The 25,568-nt window shown below is 42.5% G+C and overlaps 2 protein-coding genes across 5 annotated transcripts in view; one reads left to right on the forward strand and one right to left on the reverse strand.

The window, feature by feature from the left end:
• The window catches only part of dmxl2 (Dmx-like 2), a 43,487-nt gene extending 23,264 nt beyond the window's left edge, over window positions 1-20,223 (forward strand). The window contains exons 26-54 of one of the 3 annotated variants that reach the window (XM_011488456.4): window positions 788-898; window positions 1,051-1,220; window positions 2,479-2,576; window positions 2,692-2,857; window positions 3,168-3,432; window positions 3,531-3,733; window positions 3,844-4,221; window positions 4,454-4,636; window positions 4,737-5,033; window positions 5,111-5,302; window positions 6,158-6,234; window positions 6,347-6,480; window positions 6,935-7,180; window positions 9,782-9,969; window positions 10,101-10,234; window positions 10,321-10,406; window positions 10,742-10,943; window positions 12,250-12,367; window positions 13,161-13,226; window positions 14,070-14,156; window positions 15,105-15,226; window positions 15,301-15,439; window positions 16,188-16,248; window positions 16,341-16,468; window positions 16,545-16,622; window positions 16,710-16,801; window positions 16,878-16,930; window positions 17,050-17,267; window positions 18,574-20,223. In XM_011488456.4, the coding sequence (XP_011486758.1) occupies window positions 788-898; window positions 1,051-1,220; window positions 2,479-2,576; window positions 2,692-2,857; window positions 3,168-3,432; window positions 3,531-3,733; window positions 3,844-4,221; window positions 4,454-4,636; window positions 4,737-5,033; window positions 5,111-5,302; window positions 6,158-6,234; window positions 6,347-6,480; window positions 6,935-7,180; window positions 9,782-9,969; window positions 10,101-10,234; window positions 10,321-10,406; window positions 10,742-10,943; window positions 12,250-12,367; window positions 13,161-13,226; window positions 14,070-14,156; window positions 15,105-15,226; window positions 15,301-15,439; window positions 16,188-16,248; window positions 16,341-16,468; window positions 16,545-16,622; window positions 16,710-16,801; window positions 16,878-16,930; window positions 17,050-17,267; window positions 18,574-18,783 (4,502 nt within the window). In that variant the 3' untranslated portion in view covers window positions 18,784-20,223. Of the gene's footprint in view, window positions 1-787; window positions 899-1,050; window positions 1,221-2,478; window positions 2,577-2,691; window positions 2,858-3,167; window positions 3,433-3,530; window positions 3,734-3,843; window positions 4,222-4,453; window positions 4,637-4,736; window positions 5,034-5,110; window positions 5,303-6,157; window positions 6,235-6,346; window positions 6,481-6,934; window positions 7,181-7,411; window positions 7,589-7,765; window positions 8,055-9,781; window positions 9,970-10,100; window positions 10,235-10,320; window positions 10,407-10,741; window positions 10,944-12,249; window positions 12,368-13,160; window positions 13,227-14,069; window positions 14,157-15,104; window positions 15,227-15,300; window positions 15,440-16,187; window positions 16,249-16,340; window positions 16,469-16,544; window positions 16,623-16,709; window positions 16,802-16,877; window positions 16,931-17,049; window positions 17,268-18,573 lie in introns of those variants that run through there. The other 2 variants (XM_078944272.1, XM_078944273.1) reach the window with 2 other exon arrangements.
• A 193-nt stretch (window positions 20,224-20,416) lies between these two features.
• Window positions 20,417-25,077, reverse strand: gldn (gliomedin). Of its 2 annotated transcripts, none has more exons than XM_011488422.4 (10): window positions 24,322-25,077; window positions 23,810-23,861; window positions 23,691-23,735; window positions 23,478-23,576; window positions 23,082-23,183; window positions 22,844-22,978; window positions 22,631-22,714; window positions 22,417-22,542; window positions 22,178-22,328; window positions 20,417-22,103 (listed from the first exon to the last, which is right to left on the reverse strand). In XM_011488422.4, exons 1-10 carry the CDS (start codon window positions 24,847-24,849, stop codon window positions 21,638-21,640), a joined length of 1,788 nt encoding a protein of 595 aa, XP_011486724.1. In that variant the 5' UTR covers window positions 24,850-25,077; the 3' UTR covers window positions 20,417-21,637. The 2 variants fall into 2 exon arrangements, with proteins under 2 accessions (XP_011486724.1, XP_078800400.1); XM_078944274.1 differs by having other exon boundaries at window positions 23,691-23,726; window positions 24,322-24,983.
• Between the last annotated feature and the right edge of the window lie 491 nt (window positions 25,078-25,568).

Below are 25,568 nucleotides of genomic sequence, written 5' to 3' on the forward strand. Positions count from 1 at the left end.
ACACGTTTTGTTGTGAAGAAATGATCCATCCATCCATTTTCTTAATATCCCTTATGGGGTCCCGGCTACTCCCGGCGAATGTGGGGGGTGGGGGTGGGGGTGGGGGGGGTTGCAGGGCACACAGTCACACCCACACAGACTCACACATGTACACCTAGGGACACTTCAGACCAATCAATCAACCTATGAAGCATGTTTATGGACTGAGGGAGGAAGCAGGAGTGCCTGGAGAAAACCCACACATTCATGGGGAGAACATGTAAACTCCACACAGGAAGGTCCCTTCTTGCTTCGAGGCGAGAGCGCTGACTACTGTGTCACCGTGCAGCCGTGAAGAAATGTTGTCATCTTGAGTATTATGTGTTTATCATGTTTGATGAGCGTGCACCTGCAGAAGGGCTTCTGCCATGTCTGGATTAAGGTTGTATAAAGGTTATAAACACATAGGCAAAGCATTAGTCTTGATTTTGTGTTCCTACATCAAGTTGATCTACAGCTATCAAGTCTTTAAGATAAACTGTGCATACACTGTTCCTCTGGGCTTTCTCTACTATCTGTCTTTTCTTTCTAATGTTTCATTGTGTTTATTTAGTCTCTTGAGAGGAACACATAAGCAGCTTGTTCCAGGGCATACAGGGTAGGAAGGTTCAGGGACAGAGGATTGTATGAACTGGAGTGATACTAATTTTTGAAGAGGTCCTGTTCATTGTCGGAGAAAGGGTGGCCGTTTTTGCCATGGAATGATCTATAGTAGCAACACAATAACTTTACAATCTTCTCCATATAGGTGCCGAGGCTCTTGATGAGTGTGGACTCAGATACCTCCTTGCCATGCGTCTTCATACATGCTTACTTACCTCTCTGCCGCCGCTCTACCGTATGCAGCTGCTCCACCAGGGTAAAGGGATCTGTTTGATTTACTGCTGCAAACTTCCCTGCAACAGCATATGGCTTTGCAACAAAAAAAATCCATAGATTTAAATTTGCAACAAGTCGCTTGTGTCCTGTGTTCCTTCCCACAATCTTTTTCACAATCCTTTTTGTATGTAGGGCTTTCAACATGCCACTTTGCGTGGGCCTTCCACTCAGAGGCAGAGGAGGAGATGCTGAACATGATTCCTGCCATGCAGAGGGGCGACCCGCAGTGGTCTGAGCTCAGAGCCGTCGGAGTGGGATGGTGGATACGCAACATCAATACCTTGCGCAAAATGGTGGAGAAGGTATCCGAAAAATATGAATGCAGGTCTAACTACAAGTTACTCTGATATGAAAGTGAACATGCAGAAAAACATACATTTCCTCTATTTATTTATTTTTTGGGTAGCTAATTTTTATTTTACAGTTTTTACCCTTAGTAGTCCAGATTCTTTTTGAGTTCCTATTTACTTTACAATTTGCTCCTAAAGTTTATCTTTAAAACATTTTTTTTGTTATGCTTAATATACATCACTTTATAGTACAGCCCAAGCTTCTTTTTTACAGATATTTATTGATTTATATAAAACAATAATGTCATAATGAACATGAACCCGTCCAAAAAACATTGTTCCGTGTCTTATATCAATGTCCTATAACAAAAGATCAAACATGTAGTAACAAACTCATGTATAAATGTATAAATTCACAACCAAAGCAAGGACGAGGTCAAAACAATGTGGAAAAATGTCTAAGAGAGCACTGAACTACATACAATGTTTCAAAGGATTTATTCCTAGGGGTGTCATAATTATTGTTATGTTTGCTTTAAAGCAACATTTTTTAAGCTTAAAACTTTTGGAAATCTTCATAGTAAATTTTGAATGAAAACTTTACTAATGAGGGGGATTGGTGTCATTCCTGCATCACTGTAAACGGCCAATGTGATTGACACACTCACCAGTGAGTTTGAGAAAAGGGTTAGGGTTAAGGGTATTGTATTTCAGACCATGTAAAATTAATTATCTTCTCCTGTTCCCACTATTTTAAACTTTCTCCTGTATGACGGAAATCAAAAAGAATATTTATATTTTGTGTTGATTCATTTAACTTACTTATTTTGATATAAAATTCTTGTTTTTGTAAAAGGAAAAGTGTCAGAGACATAAAGACATTTTAGGTCAAACATAAATGTAACCTAAACCTTTAAAAAAGATGTTAGAATTTTTGTTCTAGTGAATGTTTCTTGTGTTTTGTATGAAACCAAAGGAGACTTTATATGCTTACAGTGTTGTGTGTCTTATCACCTAAAGCTTTAAATGTCTTTTGAGCCTCTTTACCACCCATAGGAGAGCCAACAGAGGCTTTAATTTGCTAACACAGAATTCTCTGATTTTTTGCTCTCAAAAGAACTTCTTCAACAAAAAGTTGGAGTCCAGCTGTTCAAAATTACCTTATAAATAGTGTGAAACAGCCACACATTTAAAGATTTTTAAGGACACCATTAACAGCAACTAGTATGTAAAAAGTGGCTTGATACCATGTTGTTATTGGTTCAACCAGTTGGGTAAAGCTGCATTCCAGAGGAACAACGACCCTTTAGATGCTGCTTTGTTCTACTTGGCCATGAAGAAGAAAGCTGTCCTGTGGGGACTCTTCAGGTAAGCAGTGATTCATAACTCTCTTATGATTCTTTGTGTCATTGCTTATTTATCATTTGGATCACAACGTACAGAGGAATCTAAAAAGCTGTGCAATCTACCTTTTTTTTTCTAGGTCACAGCACGATGAGAAGATGACTCAGTTCTTCAAGAACAACTTCAATGAGGACCGCTGGCGAAAGGCAGCTCTGAAAAATGCCTTCTCCCTGCTGGGAAAGCAGCGCTTTGAGCAGGCGGCTGCCTTTTTCCTTCTCGCTGGGTCCCTGAAAGATGCCATAGAGGTGCAGTGCAACATACATGCTCACACATCCAAGCAGATACCCAGACGAGGCTTATTAGTGTTGAGTCTGAAAGTTAAACCTCTGCATCAGATATCTGAAGAAGAGAGTTACTCTGTGGTCTTTGAATAACTCAAAAAGCATAAATGACACTGATAAGGAGCATAGCAATCTTGCTTATTTTTCCTTGGCCTGGGGTTTCTGACAGCACAGTCAAAATACACAGATAAGCATTCATAATGAAAAATTTCTACTCTTTATTTATGATTTACTCAAACATTATTGTGAAGCCCACTGTTTTTTTTATGTATAGGTGTTGATTGAAAAGATGGAGGATCTCCAGTTTGCCATGATAGTAGCCAGGCTGTATGAGGCTGACTTTGAGAGTTCGTCCACCTCCCAAGGCCTCCTCTATGAGAAGGTTCTGGGCTGCAACAGGGATGGGAGTGGCTACCACTGCTCCAGGCTGCACCCTGATCCATTCCTCCGCAGCATCGCCTACTGGATCATGAAAGATTACACCCAAGCCTTGGATACTCTGCTGGAGCGCATCCCCAAAGAGGATGATGAGAACCCCAGTCAGTAAAACTCTCTACCCTCCCCAGAAACGAGTTTATTCTGATCATCATTAATATTTTAAGGCGTAATTATTGATTTTTACCGTCCCCACACACAGATGTGATGGTGAAAGCTTGCAACCCCGTGGTGTTTAGTTTTTATAACTACTTGAGGACACACCCCTTGATCATTCGCCGCCATTTTGCCAATCCGGAGGGCCCAACATCAACTGTGGGTTTGACCGCTGAGAAGAGCGGAGCCGATGAGATCAACCTCATAGAGCGCAAACTGTTCTTCACCACTGCCAACGCACACTTTAAGGTGGACTCATCTGCTGTAGCAAACATGCAGTTTTATTTTATGTGTTTTTTCTTACTGTCTCCAAAGTCATAGATGCAGATGTTTACAGATCTGACTTTGTCCTATTCCAGGTGGGGTGTCCGGTCCTAGCTCTAGAAGTCCTCTCCAAAATTCCCAGGGTTAGCAAGAAATGCAGCTCTTCCGCCCTCAGCAAAGCATCATCCAAGGTCAACGTAAATGCAAACCAACCGTTGGAGAACGGCACCCAGGGAGGAATGGACTGGAGCACCTCAGCAGCATCCTCTCATGCTTGGGGAGCAAATGAGAGCTCTGGCGGGTTGGACTGGAGCCAGCTTGCAGTCAAAGTGAAAGAAGATGAGCTGAAGCTGGACTGGGAAGAAGATAAGGATGCAGACGATATAGAGGACGATGACGGTCTTACCATGAAGAAAGCAGAGCCTGAGAACAAAGCAGGGGAGGGCCCCAAACTGCAAAAAGAAGACTCCCAGGTGAAAACAACAAAACGACCCATGCAAGGAGACAGAGGCACTATGACAGGAAAATTAAAATGCTCGACTTAATATCAAACATAGTGGTTTTGTTGGAAAACAGAAAAACGATGTGGCATTAATTACTGGAATGAAAATCCTCTGTCTTGATCATGGACAGTGCATGTTTAGAAGGGTTCTTAAGAGGAATCCTGACAGGGCTTTTCCTCTTAGTCCTTCTGATGTATTTCAGGCTGAGTCAGAGGTGGACGTGATAGCAGAGCAGCTGAAGTTCCGTGCCTGTCTAAAGATCCTCATGACAGAGCTGCGCACCCTGGCCACCGGCTTTGAGGTGGATGGAGGGAAGCTACGTTTTCAACTCTACAACTGGCTGGAGAAAGAGATAGCAGCTATGCATAAGATCTGCAACTACAAGGTACACTGATATAGAAATTTGAAGTTCACTTTGCAGATCGATGATCCTCTAACACCCTTGTTCTCGCCTTTGACTATCTGGTGCAAATTTGAACAAACAGGTGGAGGGGAAGGAGGAAGGCGCCGAGGTTGATCGCTGGAGAGATCGTACAGCATCTGTGGACATATCCGATGAAGCTTTTGAAAGTACAGAAGCAGGCGCTTACGAACGCCACCAGATGGAGCGTCGGCGTCTTCAAGCCAAGCAGCAGCACTCTGAGAGGCGCAAGGCATGGCTGAGGAAAAACCAGGCCCTGCTGAGGGTGTTTCTGTCCTACTGCAGCCTTCACGGAGCCAAAGGAGGGGGTGTCACCTCTGTCCGCATGGAGCTGCTGTTCCTTCTGCAGGAGAGTCAGCAGGTATGCCCACTCTTTAGTCTACCTGCATGCATCCACATCTGTGCAAACACAATAATATTGTCCTTCACTCTCTGCAGGAGACCACAGTAAAGCAGTTGCAGTCTCCACTGCCTCTGCCCACAACACTGCCTCTGCTATCAGCTTGCATCGCCCCCACCAAGACCGTCATAGCCAATCCTGTTTTACATCTCAGCAACCACATTCATGACATCCTCCACACCTCCACCATGATGCTGGTCCCTCCACATCCTAACTTCATGGATGATCGGGTCAGAGCTCACAACAGAAATCTGTTGTCAAAAAAAATCATTCTTTGTTGCAATTCTTGCACCTCTAGCCCAAATACTCATAAAAAATCAAAGAGGTCTTTAAAATTCTCACTAAAATGTGTTTGATGTGGTTTTATATATTTTATAGTGTGGTTTTTTTATTCAATTTGATCCAGTTTCACGAATACAAGGTTTTATTTGATTTCAGATGTACCGGTATTTGGTTTTTTAATATTTACTTGTTTTTAAAATTCTCATTACAAAACCAGTTTTGCTGTAAACTCAGTTGAAGACATGCAACATCAAGACAGTTATTGTTTAAATTACAAACTATTTTTTCCTTCACAAATATTCAAGAAATTTACCTTGAAGTAAATTGTTCACTGTAGGTTTTTAAGTAATATTACATTATTAGATATATCAAAAGCTTTTTATGAGCTTTACTTTTGATAGCGCCTTGTTTTGGGGAGTTAACCCACAAAATGTTCCAATGTTGAGATCTGCAGGGCAGCCTTGAACTGAAATGTGGAAATGCAAACACAAACTGCTCTCAAAATCCTAAAAATGTCAGATTTATCCAACAGAACATGCATCCTCTAAACTGGATGTTAACACCGTCAAATAAAATGGAATAAAATAACCCAATAGCTGTAAATTCTGTTCACCACATGTGTTCTTTATTTGTTGTGTAAAAAGCTTGATGTTGGTTGGAAACCATCTACAGTTAGATTCTTGGATTAAATTATTCTCACTATATTGTTGCAAAAAGAAAAGCTAAATGAAGATGCTTTTATAAGTCTACATACTTTCTCAGTTTATTACAGTTTCTCATAATGCCTCGTCTTTCGTCCTAAGGTTAATACTGTGCACACACTAGCAGCCTCCCTGTCTGCCTGCGTCTATCAAGCCCTGTGTGACAGCCACAGTTACAGGTAAGTGTTTGTCATCAGTGAGGCCCAACAGATGAGATTATTTTAGGCCTCCTGAAAGGACCTTTGTAGAATTGTACTGACTTTTTTTTTTGTGTTGCTTTTGTCATTTCAGCAACAATCAGACAGAAGCCAACCAGTTCACAGGGATGGTTTACCAGGGTCTGTTACTCAGTGAGCGCAAACGGCTGCGCACAGAAAGCATTGAAGAACATGTAACCCCCAACTCTGCTCCTGCACAGTGGCCAGGTGATGCATAATTAGGCATCAACATGTAGTTTTTAAATGTGAAGAAAAAGAAGCTTTTGCCACCAAGGGTTGGGTTTTATTACACTTTCTACAAAAATGAAAATAAAGCCAAAACAGTAAATTGCTATGTTGTTATATTTTTGGCTTTTTATTGGATCTATTGGATGGGGAAATGGCATATATTTGCGAATCTAAAGCATGACAGGGAGACTATAAATAGCAAAAGGGGGAGGAAGAGCAGGGCAGATCAAGACAGACATCTGTGTTTATGCAGAGAGGCAGATGGCGTTCTATAATTGGAGCTCCATGGCTCCTGGGAAGGAAGTGGAAAGACAAAGACAGATCCCGCTGTCATGAAATGGTTTACAAATATCCTTTCATATTGAACAGAAGTAGTGTTTTCGGTTTTGCTTCTAGAGATTAAATTTTGGCATTTGATTTGTCCTGTCTGCAGGCGTGTCCTCCCTGATTTCTCTGCTGACGTCAGCACGGGAGGAGGACCAGCCCAGGCTGAACGTGCTCCTGTGCGAGGCGGTCGTGGCAGTGTACGTCTCGCTGCTCGTCCACGGCCTGGGCACCCACAACAGCAATGAACTCTTCCGACTGGCAGCTCATCCTCTCAATAACCGCATGTGGGCCGCGGTCTTCGGAGGAGGGGCAAAGGTCATAATTAAACCAAAGAGACCGGAGCCCCCTCCAGGTATAATCATTACTTACCGCTTCACAAACACACCAAACATTTTCATTGTCTCCGAAATTCTTCTTAAATCTTTTGTCAGATTGGTTCTGCCAATCCCCTTCCTTTTTTTTCTTTTCGTGATTATTTTCAAAGCGCTTTTTTTTCTGGTTGCGTCTGCATACTAGAAAATCACCAGTTCTGTCCTGTAGTGTCTTGTGTGAGCGTCCCCTCTGCCCTGTGTCCCAATTCAAGATGACTTTAGGACAGCCAGGCCAGAGGAATTCCAAGAAACAGGAAGACCCGAGCAGAGCAGCCTCACCCCAAACCCTTCTCCCACCCCCTCTGACCCCCTCAACCCAGCACCACCCACTGCTCCTGTTATAAAGGGAGAGCAGCTGGGCACTGTGGCCCCGGCAACTCAGGCCAGCTGTGAGTAGCCGGGCTGGTGGATTGCAGTGCTGGTTTGCAGGATTGCAGTGCATGAATGCCTGTTTACAAGCAGCAAAGCCTCAGACGTTTACGATTGGTTTTGAAATCTGTGGGTGTGTGTGCGCTGCGTTGCATGTTCATGTTGTAATGTCACCTGTGCTCGTGTTGTCACTAAAGCAACAGCTGTGCCCAACAAGGAGAGTTCAGAGGCGAAGGCTGAGCAACCCTCTGAGACTAGATGTGAAGCAGAGCCTAAAGCAGGTACTCTGAGAGGAGTCAAGGCTTTCCTTCCTTCACGTTCAAGGCTTTCATCATTTTCTGTATAGGAAAACTGGACTGAGTGACTCCTCCCCCCTGCTGTTCCAAAAAAGAAGTAGCGGTACTTGTTGGTCCCAAAAGCTGAAATCCCATAAACTTCTATTGAGAAATACCAGCTATAACTGAGTTGTTATATTTGTCAGAAGAACCATTATTGCTCCACTTACTTTTAACATGTTCTTTGTAATCATATTTTTGTAATCCAAGTTATGAACTGACCAATCAGATGCCTAAAAAAAAGAGACTGTGGTGCGCACGACATCGAATGTTAAAAACGTTTGATTGACAGATTCACCCCAGTGGTAGAGGTGTGGACTTGCGACAAGCTCACTCCTGATTGGTTAGAGTGGTTGCCATAGAAATGTTGACTTAGATTGACCAATCACAGCTTACTGAAATTATCTGGCTCTAACAAGGCACCGCCCGTTTTGACAAAAAAAATGGCGACTAAATTGACTAAATTTAATTGGAGCCAGAAGTAAGCCGTTTTCTGTGTGTTGTTGCACTCACTCGGTCCAGTTTTCAGATACGCTCAATGGCTGTGATGTGAAAGTAGATCTGTTTGTGTGCATACGTAGTGTGTCATTAGCTATTCTGTCAGGTTTTTCAGAATTGTAAAAATTCAAAGCTTATCTGGGGTATCTCTGCTGCTAAAGGCTGATTGATGAACTTGACACAGTTCATCCATAATCTTGAGGCTGGATTATTCAGTGCTCCAGTTTTCAGTGTGAAGGAGAAAGATAGGAGCTGGCATTTAGATTTCACATCACTTTAGGCTGCCAAGGAAGTTCTTAGGAAGGTCAGGAGGTATTTGAGAAGCTTTTCTTTTTTCTGAGGAGAAGCGATCCTAAATGTCAGGCTGTTGATAGGTAACAGTTGTTAGAAGTTTACCCTTTTGATGCTCTCTACAAACAAATACAGATGATACAGGGAGACGCCATGCAGAGCTGATGCCAATCACCATTCAATCACTTGTTTTAAAAGACAGTGCTTTTGACAGCCACCAGTTATACTGTGTTTGCCAGGAGCAGAAATGTTTCGACAGAATTATCATTTGTGTTTGCTGTGATTTATTCTCTTTTATGTCATGCTCTTAATGTGATTTTTTTCCCCCTGTTTTGTTTTGTTTTTGTCTGTTATGGGATAAATTGCTCACAATCTGTGTGTCTAACTGCCCCATCTACTCTGGTTTGTGTCTCACTTTGTCTGGTGTGTGTGCAGAGGTAACCATCCAGGATAATGGTGCAGGTCTGTGCACAGCTGACTGTGTCTTGCCTCGTGTTTTTTTTTCCCCCTGTGTGTTTTTTACCGTGTGTTTCTGTCCCGGACGTATTCCTTTCCCCTTGTGTTCTCTGGCTTGTCAGAGTCATAGAAGTGAGGCTTTAATGCAGGCCTACAGATGGTGTCCTTTCAAGCTACGTTCACACCGCCCTCAGCGATGCCCGTTCAAGTGGCCACTTCCATTGAAAAGTCTACGTAGATCTGCGTTTTGTTCACATGTACCTACGCAAGTTCCTACGATCACTTTGGGGCTATACTTACAAAACGCGTCACATGCCCGGTGTGTCCGTAGCTTCAGGGTTCATTCTAGAATCTACCATCTCCAACATTCACTCAGTGATTGTAGGGATTCTTGGGCATTACCGTAGTTCTGTCTTACTGAAACATTTTAAAAGAAAATTAAAATGGAAAGGTCAACCTGAAACAAAATAAATCAAAACAAAAATACAAGTAAAAAACACTTATATTTCACTGGACTTTTTCTGATCTAGTATCTCTTTTTCTCACATCACCTTCTTTCTTCTACTAATTTGTCCTTAACAAATTTTGATTTTTCCACCTTTTTTGTTTTGTTCCATGTCCGTCCATCCACAGCCCCCACTCAGGCGCCAGCAGAGGATGTAGATCGCCACAGGCGCAGATTCAACATGAGGATGCTGGTTCCAGGACGCCCCGTAAAGGAGGCGCCAGCTACTCCGTCTCCCGTGCCCCCTGAGAGACCCACCTACAGAGAGAAGTTCATTCCTCCAGAGCTCAGCATGTGGGACTACTTTGTAGCTAAAGTGAGAAACTAAAAGAACTGACCTTTTATTTCTGTGACTCACAGTCTGCAGCGCACGTGACTTATTCCTCTTCCTCTCAATCTGCTGCTTTTTCTATTTGTTGTCTATTTTCATTATTTCCTTCCTTTCAGCCTTTCCTACCGCTGTCAGACAGCAGCGCTCTGTATGACTCAGACGAAAGCGGCGCTGAGGATGATGAAGACGATGATGATGCATTCCTCTCTGACACGCAGATAACAGAGCACTCTGATCCCAACTCCTACAGGTAGGACCCGGCCGCCCTCCTTTCCCCATCATTTATGGTTCAGATCTTAATCTTTTTGTCTGTCTCTCTTTGGGGGCGGGGCACAGCTGGGCTTTGATCCGTCTGGTTATGGTGAAACTGGCTCATCACAATGTGAAGAATTTCATCCCTCTCACTGGCGTTGACCTGACAGGTACATGCATCAGCTCCTTAAATCTGTAAGCTGAACCTACCTGCATGCTTCTGTCATCATGACAAAGATCTCCTCATTTTTCTGTCATCCTTTGGATCTTTGTTTTTTGTGGATATTTTCAGGAGGGGAGTTGCCACCCATGAGCAAAACCAACTAATAAATCACAAGTGAACAAAAACATGACCCGATTGAATAATTATAGTTGCTGTAAAGCCCCAACTCTAGAACAGTCAGTTCACATAATAATGTTAACTGAAGGGAACCACAGGAAAGTGAAATAAAACAGCTGACTCCACTAGATGTTTAGTGATTTCCTTGATGTGTTTCTGTCACAGATCTTCCAGTATCTTCCCCTCTCTGCAATGCTGTGTTGAAGACTTTAGAAAACTGGGAGCAGCTTCTGCTAGAAAGAATAAGCAAGTTTGACGGGCCCCCTCCCAACTACATCAACACCTACCCCACCGACCTGAGCGCCGGAGCCGGCCCCGCCATCCTGCGCCACAAAGCCATGCTGGAACCCGACAACACACCCTTCAAGTGAGCTTTGACTATGGACAGTGGGCAGAAATGTATATGCTACACAGGGCCAATTGCCAAAACTGTAAAGCGACAGATAGACCGGGCATTTGACGCGCGTTCAAGAATGGGCTAGGCGCTAAACAAGGAGGGGCTTCTTTTTCTTTTTTTTCTTTTTTTTCTAGTGTTTACTGGCACAAGTCCACCACATACAGTTGGAAGAAGCTTGATGTGAAATGTCAATGTGGTGCAAATCTTGCAAAATTTTGTAAATCTTGCTCCAGGCTTTTTTCTTTCACAGCTCTATTCCAATAAATCAAAGACTCAGTGTAATATAATTATGTCTGGGTCCAAACCGCAATTATTCATATTTCTTCCATGATCAATTTTTAAATGGTTGGCACATTCACGAATTAAAAGGGACACCATCCATATGTCACTACCAAATCCGAACCCCTGATTGGCCAAAGTTGGACCTGGTTTAACTTTCAAGGTTCGTTCACCGTCTCAGCTGGCCTTTATGTTGCTCAAGAAAACGCCAAAATTCCTACATGTGTTTTTTTTGTTTTCCATTCTTAAAGATAATCTTCATGTTTACTGAAATAGATGACTTTTTACCGTCTTCCCGAATGCTGCTTTTTAGTGAGAATGCTTCACTAACGCTACTACAGACATTACACTATTTTAATTTATCGTTTACATTATCATATAGTATTTTGTGTATAGCTGTGGTCAATGCATACTGTGAGGGAGCGTGTGAAGGGAAGCTCCATGCTGGATGATGCAATTTTTCACTTCCCTTTTATTGATCAATATTTATGCATGTGGGTTTTGTATCAGTTTTTTATTGATTTATCATGTCTCTGTTCCTATTCAACTTATTTCCATGGAGTGAGCATTTATACAGAAATTAGCTTTACAATAAATAGATTTGCCTGATAAAATCTTCCAGAAAAAAAAACTTTCAACGCGCATTCTATGACCTTGCATTTTGCACGCAGAAGCCTGAAATCTGCGTTTACTCACATTTACATAGACTTCTCATTAGAACATTTAGGAAGTGTCATGGATCCAAACACCAGCTTATGTGAGTGCAGGACAAATGCTTTATTACAGGATTACAAGCTGACTCAACTGAGCACTAAACTGTTGCCTTCATGCCAATTTGTTGATTTGTTTGTTTATTTGGCCAGTTAGTCAGGGATTCCTTTTATAAACACTGTTGTTTCATTGTTTGAACTGTCATTAGTGACTTAAAACTGGTTGTGCCTGGTCATATATTGGAAAAAATCTAAACTTTTGTTTTGCTTTTATTCTGTCCATCCAGAACAAAGAACCATCAGTCCTTTCCCGTTCGACGTCTGTGGTATTTCCTGGTCAAACAGGAAGTCCTTCAGGAAACTTTCATACGCTACATCTTTACCAAGAAAAGGAAGCAAAGTGAGGTTAGTAGACCGCATTAAAAATGATTAAGGTCACATTTACTAAACACTGTCCTTTTAAGGTGGATTGTGTTTAACACTTCATACACAAATTTGCTTTTGATCATATATTTATGGTAATAAAGATTTCTTTCCTGAATAAATGTGACCCTTGTAGGTATTTATTTTACGAAATTTCATCTTACATTTGCATGTGTTTAAAATTCATATTTTAAAGTAATTCTTCGTTTGGAAACTAAGTTTAATTAAGTCATAAAACGACTGTCCAGTGCACAGATGTAGGAACGCTGGACATTAAATCTTACCTGTTTTTTAAACCCATTATAGCAATTTGTTTACAGAGAGGTTTCCAGCATGTGTTTATCTGTTATTTTTTTAGGCTCATAATCTTTGTTTTGACTCCTTTTTCATCTAAAATCAAGTACAGCAGAGATCACTGCCTTCTCTAATGCTGGGACTTAGTTGTTATAATGTAATCATTTCAATGAAAAGCTGCCACTATTGCCATCACTCCACCAGAAAGAAAATGTGAGCGGTTAACATCTCGTTCAAATTCTTTACATGCAAGCAGCCCTATACAGGTCACTTTTAGAGAATCCATTTCATAGCCTTGAGTGTGTGCATCCACATTAATGAGGCGGTCAAAAATGTACTAAGTTGTTGTCATTTGGTCACCAAGAAAGTCCTTTTCATTTTCCTTTCATTGCATTTTTTTTTTGTTTTGTTTTCTGTGTTTGTGCATGTGGTTTGTGTTGTGCCGTGTTTGTGTGTTTTGTTGCCCGTGCGTGTTGTGTAGTCTTTAGAGAACCATGTGGACCGTGTAAACCCAAACTGCATAGCCGGAGCTAGCAATCCCTATAAGGTAGTATCATTTTCTGTGGCAGCCCGAGGCCCTGGCTCTGTCTGTCTGTCTGTCTCAAAGAGTCACTGCACAGCCTGGCTTGAAGGTTACCCTGCATTTGATTTAGTATTACGCATCAACTGGGGGATATTTGGTTATTTTCCTCCCTTTTTTCCTAACTTACTCCAGTAAATTCTCCTGGCTACACCGAGTGTAAAGTCTCCTTCAGGCTTCGAGGCTCAGACCTAACCTTCAGATGCAGCTTCTCTTTTGGGCACTCATGACTGTGTCACTCACTTTACCTCACTACTGATGTCTAAAAATAACACCTTTCCCCGTGTCTGTCACTTCTTCTTTTCCCGTCTCGATTTATTTTACTGGAAGCAAAGGCGAACCTTTAAGAGAGCTGGCATTTTTTGAGAATCTACTAACCTGCATGCTCACAGTCAGGGCTGCGTGCAGCTCTGCAGACTGCCGTCACAGCAGAAACCCAAACCAACTGTCAATATTTACAGTAGTGGTGTGTGCCTACACGTGACAGTCTGCCATGTTTACTCTTTGGATTGTGGCTGCAGTAGATCTCCACTTTTATCCATTTTAATAGAGGTGTAATCATTCAGCTAAAATTCTTCCTTACAGATTCTTACGTATAGAATACTTGTCTATGTATTTAAAACCTCTTGCTAACACACTGCTTTAAAATTATGGGTAAGTTGTGCATTTTTATGCGAGCAAACGCTTAAGCATCAATCTTCCAGATTTTCACTGTACTCCCACATGTTCCTGCACTAAAGCCTTATGTTTCCTCATTACTGATTCACTGATTGATTTCTTTTTTTTTTCTTTTTTCTTTTTTTTTTTCAGGTGGAGGCGGATCTTGGTTACCCTGGAGGAAAAGCTAAAATAATTCACAAGGAATCTGACATAATTATGGCATTTGCAATCAACAAGGTTTGTGCAGATGTGCATTTGCTTAACCCCTAAACACCAAAGCTGGAGCTCTAGTGTTGATTTTCCTAGAACTACCGTCACTCTTAAATCATTAAATAATTATCGTAATTCCAATGGATGCTGTAGCAGCGAAAAGTAGCTTTGCGCTGATATGCAACACTTTACTAATATAAAGTTTCTCTCTGCCTCAGAATCCATCGGTAGTTCAAAGAGTGGGTATTATTTTGCTTTGTTGCCAGCGACTGCTCGGGTGTTAAAGGGTTATAGAACTGCTTTGAATCTCTCCATATGTTTTGTATTATTTAAAAGGTAGGAACATTGTATCAACGTAGCAAGTATCATTAAACCTTTATTACACTTGACCAACTTTGCAAAATCTGGTTTTAAAAGCATCTCCTAAAACAAATTTAGTTTTTGCTGTATATTTAAAAAAAAAAAGGATTTTTGTCGCTGTCTCCCTTTTTGTGCTAAACTGCACCAAATAGATCTTAATGAATGTCCTTGTAGGCGTGTGTCGGTGAATGAAATAACGCTGCTTTCCTGAGATTCTTGCTGTGTTTTTGTCGGCATTCCCAGTTTGTTGTTTTTATTCAAGATTCCCCTTTACATTTGTTCTGCATCCAAGTTTTCAGTTCTGTCCACATTTCTGGTTTTCCTTCTTGCTTTTTATCCATGTAAAGTAGCCATCATCTGCTGTCTTCTGCATTCAAGACCACTGTTGCTATGGTCACAGAGTGCTCCGAATGCCAAAAAAGCAGCAAAAACCTCATCAGACATCAACTAAGGAAATGTACAGAGTGACTCCAGCAACATAGCCCCTGCCAAAAAACACGATCAGCTTTTCCAGAAAAAACACCACAATCTTCTTTTTTGAAAAACAGTAGGAAGTGAGTAGTAGGTTTTGGAGGTTGTTTTTCCTAGTTTCCTTAAACCGTGTTTCCTCCACAGGCTAACTCCAATGAGATAGTGCTGGCCTCCACCCATGATGTTCAGGAGGTGGACGTGTCTAACCTTGTGGCAGTCCAGCCGTACACCTGGATAGGGGAGGACTTTGATAAGGAGTCCTGCAGGTAAGGAATCCTGCAATTTTTGTTTCAATGAAACAAAGATGGCACCAGATTGATGAGTTGTTGTGTCTCCGCAGCTCGGACGACATAGACCATCGTTCCTCTCACACCAACATCGCCCAGACAAGCTCCGTCTCCTTTGCTCCCCCCCCAATGCCAGTTTCTGCTTCCATGCCGTGGCTCGGCAGTGGTCAGACCAGCATGGGGGCCAGTGTGGTAGGCACCTTTTGCTGTTCAATCCCAGCAGTTAGCGGTTCTTTTTAGGTGTTTCTGCAGTAACCAGCAGGGGGAGACCAAGTTCTTTACCACAAACACCCCCCAACCCTAAAAGCCCCTGTGAAGCCTTAGATTGGTCACACATGCAAACGTGAGAGGAACATCAGATCCCTGTACGTTTTCAGACAAAGTTTATTTTTAGTCCTTATCACAGTCGAGTCAAACAAAACCCCCTCGACTAAACAGCTCGCCTGCTGAGTCTGAAGACGCTGATACGTGGGGGGGGCAGGTTTCCGCAGCAGAGATGCTCGCGTGTAAACACAGATAAGCAAGAGCTCTCGCCGCAGACTACCCAAGGTGCAGATCTGCGTCATGCTAACACACGACCAGGGTTCTCCGTGTCCCAGCCACCCTGATAAATGCTTGGTGTGATACACGACACTGACAGGGCCTCGGGTCTTTGCAGGGGTTGTTCAGCAGTCAGATCCTTATCCACACGTGTGCAGCGATTTATGGAAGTTAGTTTGGTTTATTGTCCCTCCAACACCCTTTATTCTAGAGAAGACTTGAGTTTTGTCTACTGTCAGTTCTGATTAGGTTGGGATTTTATCGTTCCCAACAGATTAAGGGTGTACCTATAAGGTAGCAAATCAATGACCTGAACGAAATAGCAGAATTTTCAGCAATAGTTGTAAAAGAAATGTTTAAACCGTGATGCTTCCACATTTTTCTCTGATCTTTTTCTCAGATTATGAAGCGGAATCTGAATAATGTGAAGAGAATGACATCCCATCCCATCTATCAGTATTGTGAGTTCTCCTGAACACCCCCTTTTCCTCTTCCCCATCCTAAACGCGTTGCTCCTGTGACCGTTGTCCGCATTCTCGTTGGCGTTCTGCAGACATGACGGGTGCTCAGGATGGCAGTGTGAGAATGTTCGAATGGAACAGACCTCAGCAGCTCATTTGCTTCAGACAAGCCGGCAACGCCAGGGTCACTCGGCTTTATTTCAACTCTCAAGGCAATAAGGTATACTCTCAGCAAAGCCTTTGCTCTGTAGTTTGATCGACTCCTCTGATGGCTTTTTACTGCCTTCTTCATATAGTGTGGAGTTGCTGATGGGGAGGGATTCCTTAGTCTGTGGCAGGTCAACCAGACATCCTCCAACCCCAAACCCTACTTGGTAAGACGACTATCAACAAAGCAGCAGATTAAAGATTAGAAATGTTAAATAATTTTGGTTTTATTGTCTTTTTTTTTTGTTTTGAAGAGCTGGCAGTGTCACACTAAGGCCTGCTGTGACTTTGCCTTCATCACATCGTCCAGTCTGATCGCCACAGCTGGACAGTCCAATGATAACAGGTCAGCATCATTCCATTTGACCTCTTCTTCCTCCTTAGAAGTCCCCACTAATTTTGGGAATACTTTTCATCCATAGAAACGTCTGCTTGTGGGATACTCTGATTTCACCGAGCAATACCATAGTCCATGGTAAGATATGCAATCTCTCATGACAAGAGCTTTTTATTTGAGTTCTCTAAACATCCAATTTCTTTGGGATCCAGTTTTTATTTATTTATTTTTATTTCTCTCTATTTTTTTTATTGCAGCATTCCCCTGCCATGAAAATGGAGCCACTGTGCTTCAGTATGCTCCCAAACAGCAGCTGCTGATTACAGGAGGCAGGAAGGGCTTTGTGTGCGTGTTTGACATTCGCCAGAGGCAGCTGTTGCACACTTTCCAGGCCCATGACTCGGCTATTAAAGCCCTCGCACTGGATGCCTACGAGGACTTCTTCGTCACCGGCTCTGCAGAGGGCAACATGAAGGTGACCCTGACAGCACCCGCTCGGGAATTTAGCCGTTAGTCATGTTTTGGGTGTGTGCTTAAAGGCGTTACATAACGGCCCAAAGCCGCTTTTCTCTGCAACAGAATTAACTGTTTTACGTTGATCATGTAGAAGAGTTACGGAGGGGAACAGAATATCAACACTGGAGCTAGGGCTTTGGTGTAAAAAGCTAAAAATACTAAGCATTTGGAGCAACAAGAACACAAATTAGTGGTGAAATTATTCCCCTAGACTTTGCCTTTAATTACATCAGCACAGTCACAATCAATTAAGACAAAAAACATACTTTCTGGACCATAAGGCGCACTCAAAACATTTGAAGTTTCTCAAAAATCTGCAAAGCATCCAATGAATTCTGGTTGTATTTACTGACCTGGAACCTCTTTTCTGTGCTACATGAAGCTCAAATGTGTCCAAATGTTTTACTGCGACTCTGGTAAACTATGAAGGTTCACTTCCTGATGAAGCACTATGGCTACCGTATTCAGCAGGAGCCTGGCAGAGTTATGTGTACTGTGTTTTAAAAATAATGAAGTGAAAAGGTTAGCCATTTGTTTGTATTTTATGTCACAACTGAACGATCTTGAGAGTTACTGTGAAAACAATTAGATTTATCTGTCATGTTGCTCTCTCTAAAAAGGCTGCTTATTGCAGATGAATGACACAGTTCACTAGAAAAACTTCCCATTAACTCCTCTGACCAATCACCTGCCTCCTGCCCCCTCTAAGCATTCTGGGTGATGTGGTCAAATTTACAGACTTGTTTCTCTTAATGCGCAATATAATCCGGTGGATCTAAAAAAAAAAGCTGTTCATTCTTCGTCCACTAATATTTCACCTTATACTGCGGTGTTTTGTTTTGTTTTTGCTGTTTCAATTTTCCACAAATTTTCAAATGTGTTTGTTAATTAGATTAAAAGGACTTTGGCCAAGCTTATGAAGCTTGAGGTGGACGTATTCACCAAGATTACAAGATAATAAAAGAAAAACAGACTTTGCAGGTGAAATTGTCCATGTCTTGTGTAAGGGCCAACAATAAAAATCATGTAGTACTTTGGAAAGGAAAATGAAAAGCGAGGTGTCCTCTGAAGCTCCTGCAGGCTCACACACAACACGATTTGCGCTTCAAGTCACGCTGCTGCCGGACTGACGCGCCGCGCCTGATGCTCAAATGGGACCGCAGGACATGGATCGTACATTGACTTAACACTGAATCTCCACACCCATTGTGTGCGATTCGCGTTGGGTGTGAACGTAGTATGACGTGTCTTTTTTCTATTTCCAGGTCTGGAAGTTGGCCGGTCATGGGCTCATGCACTCTTTTAGCACCGAGCACGCCAAGCAATCGATCTTCCGCAACATCGGTGCAGGAGTGATGCAGGTGGAGACGTGTCCTGGAAACCGCATCTTCACCTGTGGAGCCGATGGAACCCTGAAGATGAGGGTCCTCCCCGACAGCTACAACCTCCCCGGCAGCTTGGTCGACATCCTGTAAAGGGACTTAAAGGAAGAAGGAAAAAAAAAAACGAGTCGAAAATAGCTTATGTAACACTCTTTAGGTGTTCGATAGTATCTTTGCTGGGAAACGGCGCTAGTCAGAAGATCCCCATGCTTTTGGCATGTATGAGTGTGCAGTGTTTATTGGTTTACCGTTGATGTAAATCATTTCCAGAGTGAAAAACGGGGCTGCAAACACGTTTTTCCACCCCAGAGGCTGAATTCAAGAAGCTGACGGTGCGTCATACTTGATTTTAAAGCTAGATTTATTGTAATTTTATTGACCAATCTCTACTCATAGAGCGTGTCCATAGGAAAGCTATGCATGTCCTGTTCTCGTTCCGCAGTGCAATCACAGGTCTATTGATAGTGCTCTGTCAAAGTGCTCAAGCAAAAATTTTAAAAAAGTGTGTAACTGTTGTCATTTTGTGCCCACGACTGATATCTCTTAGCATTTACTGTAACCAGCACTGTGGTTTGTTATTAAGTCAGTGGTTTCCAGTGTGAATCAAGTTGTTGGAATCTGCTTTTTTTCTTCTGTTTTTAAGGTTTTTTTAATCCCTCGCCGCCTACAAACATCCTCCCATCTCTGCTTTTTTGCCCGGCTTTTTCAAAGCCTTTACGGAAGAGTTGATGATGGCATTGCTCCCATTTTCCCCCTTTACTCCAATTGGTGTATCTCTGGCTGCTCGTCGCTCGCTGTGGCCTCTCCTGGTCGGGGTTTGAGCGGGCCAACCCCCCCCCCCTCTCCCCCTGTGTCTGCCGTCAATGCGCCCGCCTGCCTGCCCTTAATGCCTGTTTGTGTGGCAGACACACTGCTAGAACATTCCTGTCCGGAAATATGATGCGTTTTACTGTGGCTGTGATTTCAATGTTTTCGTCTGTCTGGTCCAAAGCAAAACGCCCCACCCAGAGAGGAGACGCAGAGGTTTACCTCTGCCTTTTTGTTTTGTTTTTTGCACAAGAAAATCGGAAAACTGTGTGCTGTTTTAATTCTGTCAATTTTGTTATTTAAATTATTATTGCCTTTTATTTTAGGAATGTAAGGGGTTTTACTGTATCTGACTGGGAGATGTGCAAAACAGCCTTCTGTATGTAAGTGTGTGTTCATTTGCTAGTTGTTTTTATCCATAAGGAATAGATATTTGCACTCAAAATTCTGGACACACTAAGAGTTTATTTGAAATCTATAGGTTATTAAAGAAGAAACTGTTCTATACAAATGAATGTCTGGCTTTATTTGGCCTAGTAGTGAAGCGTTTAAAATAGTTTTATTATACGAATTATATAAATATATATATGAATTACCACAACAGCTTGTACAAACATTAAAGCGTTACTTTATTTTTGGTTTGTATCATACCAGTTGGATTAGTTGTAACTTTTTGGTTAAGTGTATGTTTGGTATTTATTAAAGCGACTTGTGTTTCTCTCCCTCTTTCTGGCCACTATGTGTTGTGTTGTTGTAAACCTGCTGTTTGTCTGTCTGTGTGCGACTGCAGAAGAAGCCATCCTCAGGTGGTAGAACAAGTGTGCTAAAGCCTGAACGTGTCGGAGAGAACGGGTCGGTCTTATCCCTGTAAAGTGAATAAATTCTTTTGATTTGTTCGGCCTTATTTTGGCAGCATTCGTTTGTTTTTAATGAAGGTTTTATTTATTTTTTTTGTCGGGAGAGGTAAGCATGCGGTTTCATCCCGCGGGACACATCTTTAAAAAAGAAACACGTCAAAGGGCGCTGACATGCAAACACTGTGGAGGGGAGTCAGACAAATTAATTTGATTACTACAGACAGAAAGTAAAAGGGATATTTTCAGCTTATATAAAATGATTAGTTTTCACACAATTAGTTTTTCTGATGCTCATTAAAAAATATGACATAAATACAGCGAAAAACCAACATTGGGCTCATAACACTGGATTGTGCCACAGGTGAAGCTGGAGCAGAAGATCCATCAGCAGTTCTACTCCTGATTAAAATCTTAACATCGGCTAAGAAAAGAATTTGCAGTAATCACAGCTGGACCTTAACAAGGTTCTAAATAGAGCTTCAAACTGCAAAAAAAACCAACCAAATATTTTAGAAGCCATTTTGTTAAAAAAAAATAAAATAATTTAAACAAAATCGGTTGTTCATCAACTGATAAAAAGCCAGAATTTGCACCAAAATTAACCTTCAATAGGATTTTCTAATAAGTAATCCTCCTGTTTAGGTCTCTTGATGGCAAAGGCAAAAACGCTCAATTTCTTTGAATGTTGCCTGAATTTTTCAAAAGATTCTGAGGGTTACTGAACAAAAAAGTCAAGTGTCAGACCAACTAAAATTCACTGGCACTGACTGGGGGACCCAATGGGCTGTTCACCAAGACATGTGACGGTCCTTGACCCAAATTAAAGCCATCACTGGTGCTGACTGTTGCCAGGTAACGATCAGACCGCTCCTGCAGGAGGAGGGCTTCAAACACAAGCAGCGTCTTCAAAGCCACAAAACTACCTGGTTGGACTTTGCAAGGGAAACACCAAGTTCTCTTCTCTGATGAGATCAAATGTAACCTTGACGGTCCTGATGGCTTCCACCATTACTGTCATGACCAAGAGATCCCCCCTAAAATGTTTTCTACGCGGCACAGTGGAGGAGGAACCATCATGGTATGGGGTGCCTTTTCCTTCATTGGAACAATGGAGCTTCAGGTTGTGTAAGGGTATTTCGTTTTTATTACATTTTGATGCTCTACTTAAAACATTTTTAAAATCTAGCCGCCCAAAATGCAAATTAATGCAATTCTTTAATTGATCTTAAGATTTCTATCAGGACTGTATTTTGGAGAAAACCTTTGTCGACAGCATGTGTTGCTCACTCATCAGAAATGAAGTGGACCACAAAGAGCCTGACCTGGCTCTCATCCCACACATACAAAAGCCTGTCCTTTGGGCTGTAGGAGAGCATTGCCAGGACTCCACTAGTGGACCTCAGGTCAAAGGTCACGTTGACAGCCTTTCCCTTAAGCAGGTCAAACGCAAAAGTCACTCTGCTGTCATTGTTGTCGGTGACGTACAGGACTCCGCAGGCAATGAAGGCGTTGCCGGCTTTGGAGCGAGGATAGGTGGTGTTTATGAGAGATGCGATGGAGAAGGTCTTCTCATTCAGCTGGGCCACCATGATGCTCTCGTCAGCGCTAGAAGCAAAGATCAGCCACAAGCCGTTCTCATCTGCTGCCAGCTTGAAGTAAGTCTTTGAGTTGGGGAGCAGATAGGCGAGGTTGTGGTACAGGGCATCATATATGATGAGAATGTGAAGCTTCTTGGTGTCAAAGTCATATCTGAGACAAGAAAACAAGTTCTTAACCTGATGGAATGACTTGTGACCTTCAGTGTAGGACCTCCAGTGGTTTACCTGCCAATGCTGGGAGTCCCAGCAATGTGGTAATAGAAGGAGCCGTTATGGACGGCGTGACCGCAGCCTTGGTAAAACTTCCGAACGTCCACTGTGTCACTGCTGTTCCCCTGGAAGTCAGCGAGGCTTTTGTACTCCTTCACCAAACGGCCTGGAAGAGATCAGACGACAACAAAAAACATGACAGAAACTGTACTCCTATGAAGAAGCAGAATAAAGAATGAAGTGTCTGCGCTGACCTGAAAAGTGCTCGGCCACCCAAATTCGCTCGTCATTCAGCTGAGCTGTGTCTTTCATCCACGCACCGAATGTGTTCTCCATCTTTGCCACTCCACGTGGGTTGATCAGAGACTTGATCAGGCACTCTGTGGAGCAGTCGATCCAAAGTCACACTTAGAAGTTTCCCTCTGAGTTCAACCCACCACAAAGACAGAGAGTCATCTGAAAACCAACCGTTTTTCCTGGCGGGCCTGTCATGTGCGTTTAAGGCCTCTTTTAGGTGCAAGGTTTCATCATTTGGTACTTTGTGCAACAACCCTGTTAGACACAAATTTATCCAGAATTAATTAACTTTTTCTGACTAATTAACATTGTGCAATGATCTATTCAGAATCTTGAAATGACAAGTAAATGAAAAGGCCATCTGTCTAAAGAGTAAGGTCTCACCCAAACTATGGGCAGCTTGGATGTGGGCCCGGTGGTGCCTTGTTTTCGAAGGGCCCGGAGGTCCAGGAGGTCCAGGAGGTCCAGGAGGTCCTATTTCCCCAGGTGGACCAGGAGGACCCACAGGGCCAGGTGGGCCTGAGCAAGAAAACAGGATTTTCTGATGAAATCCCAGAGGGTCTTCTTCAGTTTAACTTTCATTCTGTAATAAAATGCTCAAGGAGAGTCTGGTTCTCATTGCCTTGAAAATTGACATCATTAAACGGTTGGACGTTCTCTCCTGGTGGTCCAGGCTCTCCCTTTTCTCCTTGAAACCCCGGCTCCCCTTTCTCTCCTGGTGGCCCTGTTAACATCAGTCAAGAGGCTGTATTCATTCCCACAATACATTTTTACAAAGTGCGATGGAAGAACAATTAGCTTTTAAAAATAATATTAAAATGTAATTTTAGGTCAACTTTCCCACAAATAAGAAACTGAAATGTGGCTTTAAGTGGCTGTGCTGCTTTGTCTTGTATTTATTTGCTCCAAGCTTGCTCTTTTCTCTGAGACTATTATGTTCTACTGGTGCCTTTTCACTCAAATGATCATTGTTGCCTGAAGCTTTAAGGCAAAACATACAGGCCTGTGCTGTGTTCACCTCTTTTTCCTCTTTTTCCATCAGCTCCAGGAGGTCCGCTTGGTCCTGGGATTCCATCAGTCCCATTGTGACCTGGGAGTCCATCCAAACCTGGCAAACCTGCAGAATCCCCAAAAATATGGGATAAAACATAAACCGTTGCAAAACCATCAAATGATGGCTAATCAAATGACATAGATAAGTTGGTGAGATTCCAATGAATGTTTCACTTACCAGGTGATCCTGGAGGTCCTGGAGGTCCTGGAGGTCCTGGTGGTCCTACAGAACATAATTTTTGTGAGTGGAAAAAAATGTAGTTTTAAAAAATGTTCAATGATCTACGGGACGCATACCTGCTAGACACACCCCCTTGGTGCTGTTGCAAATGTCAATCAGCAGTTTGATCTGGAAAGGAGACCAAAATATTACAAATTGCAGCAAATTATGGTCATTTTTGTCTTAGAACGCGCTGGATCCCTTTTAGGGTCATGGGGCTAATGAAACCAACTGTTAGGCAAAGGCTAGATAACTATTTCGCCATTTAAAATTTGGTGCAACGTAATTTGGGAGCATTTACATCCCCAAAGAACTTTTTCAGAATTCATGCATTTATCACAAAAATTGTAGATGTCCAGCATAGCTCATGATGACAAAAAAATCCTTTACTCGTTTATTTGCTTTGTTCGTTGAAATGTGATAAATGTTGATGTATCTGTATACTTCTTTCTTCTTTTTAAACTGTTACTAAGTGGAGCATCTGAATCTGTCACCGTGACGACCACATCCCATCTTTATCAATGCAAATTACCACACATCATAGTGCATTTATTATGCTCTGTATTTTTTTGGCACATTTTTCTCTCACCGGGACCATGGAGTAAGTCATCATCATCATCATGTCGTCCTGCACTTGTGCCTTGTGGTAGCGCTGCCCGTGTCTGTTTTTATGCTTGAGGTTGTGCTCCCTCCTCTCCTTTTCCTCTCCAACCTCCTGTCTGGCCTCCTGCTGAAGCTCTCCCTTTCCCACCTCTTGGTGAGGCTCATGCTGTAGCTCCTTCTCCAGCTCTTCGCTCCTCTTGTTCCTGGAGTACTGGTACTGAGGCTGCTCACCAGGACTCCCCCACAACCCCGCTGCTCCTTTTGGCACCTCCTGGAGGAACTCCACCACTGAGCTCTGCTCCAACTTTGTCAGCCTTGACTCTGTCTGCTCCAGCTGGGAACGTTGTTGATTCTGCTGGACAATGAGCACCAGGAGGCCCACAGAGTTCAGAAGTGCCACAACACACGATCCATACAGGAGCGTCCTCTGCAGGACTGTCATACTGGGTGTTGGGATCCACATGGTCACCACTTCACCTCCAGTCTTCAGAGGCTCACCCTCTAGTCGCAACATTCACAGGTGAAGAAGTGATGGATGTAATCTCATGAGAAGTTCCAGATGACTTCACAAAAAAGTAAAATATTCCCAATTTTGATCGAAATAAACCCGAAAATCAAAGTCCTGCGGAGATTTTCTGGAAGTGCGTTCAGCTTTGGAGTCTGCGTTCAAAGCTGGGTGGTCTGTGAAGGCTCACTGGTAAATACTGTGGTTGTTGTGTTGCTGAACCAAGATGAGAAATGTGTGTGTGTATGTGTGTTTGTTGCACAAAAATATGCATGCGTGCACATCCAAACTAGTAATGTAGGAGTGGGCATTACACAATCTTCTGAGCCTGTCTGGGAAGAAAACCCTGCCTGTTCAGTCACCTGATTTATATTCATCACATCCATTCTGCTGCAGTGCCGTGGGCAGACTGACACACACACACACACACACACACACAATATATTATGGTTAAACAAAACACTAACATACACACATAACACACCAGACAAAGTCACTGATTCATTAAACTAAATCTTCATCGTCATAGTCATTGCCAGAATTTAAAAGGAGGATGTTACATCAAGGAGCATCATCATCACCACTCTTTCTGTGTCCTCCCTGAACTTTCCTCCCCCCTGCCTTTTATTCTCATAGTTTCATTGCCCCGATAGCAACGGTGACCCATTTCCACTCATCTGAATTTTGATGGTAAATGACTTTTTTTTACCTAAAAAAGGCTTCCACTC

The sequence above is a fragment of the Oryzias latipes genome, chromosome 3 (genome assembly GCF_053564925.1).
Source record: "Oryzias latipes strain Hd-rR chromosome 3, Olatipes_Hd-rR_3.1".
Taxonomy (NCBI): Eukaryota; Metazoa; Chordata; class Actinopteri; order Beloniformes; family Adrianichthyidae; genus Oryzias; species Oryzias latipes.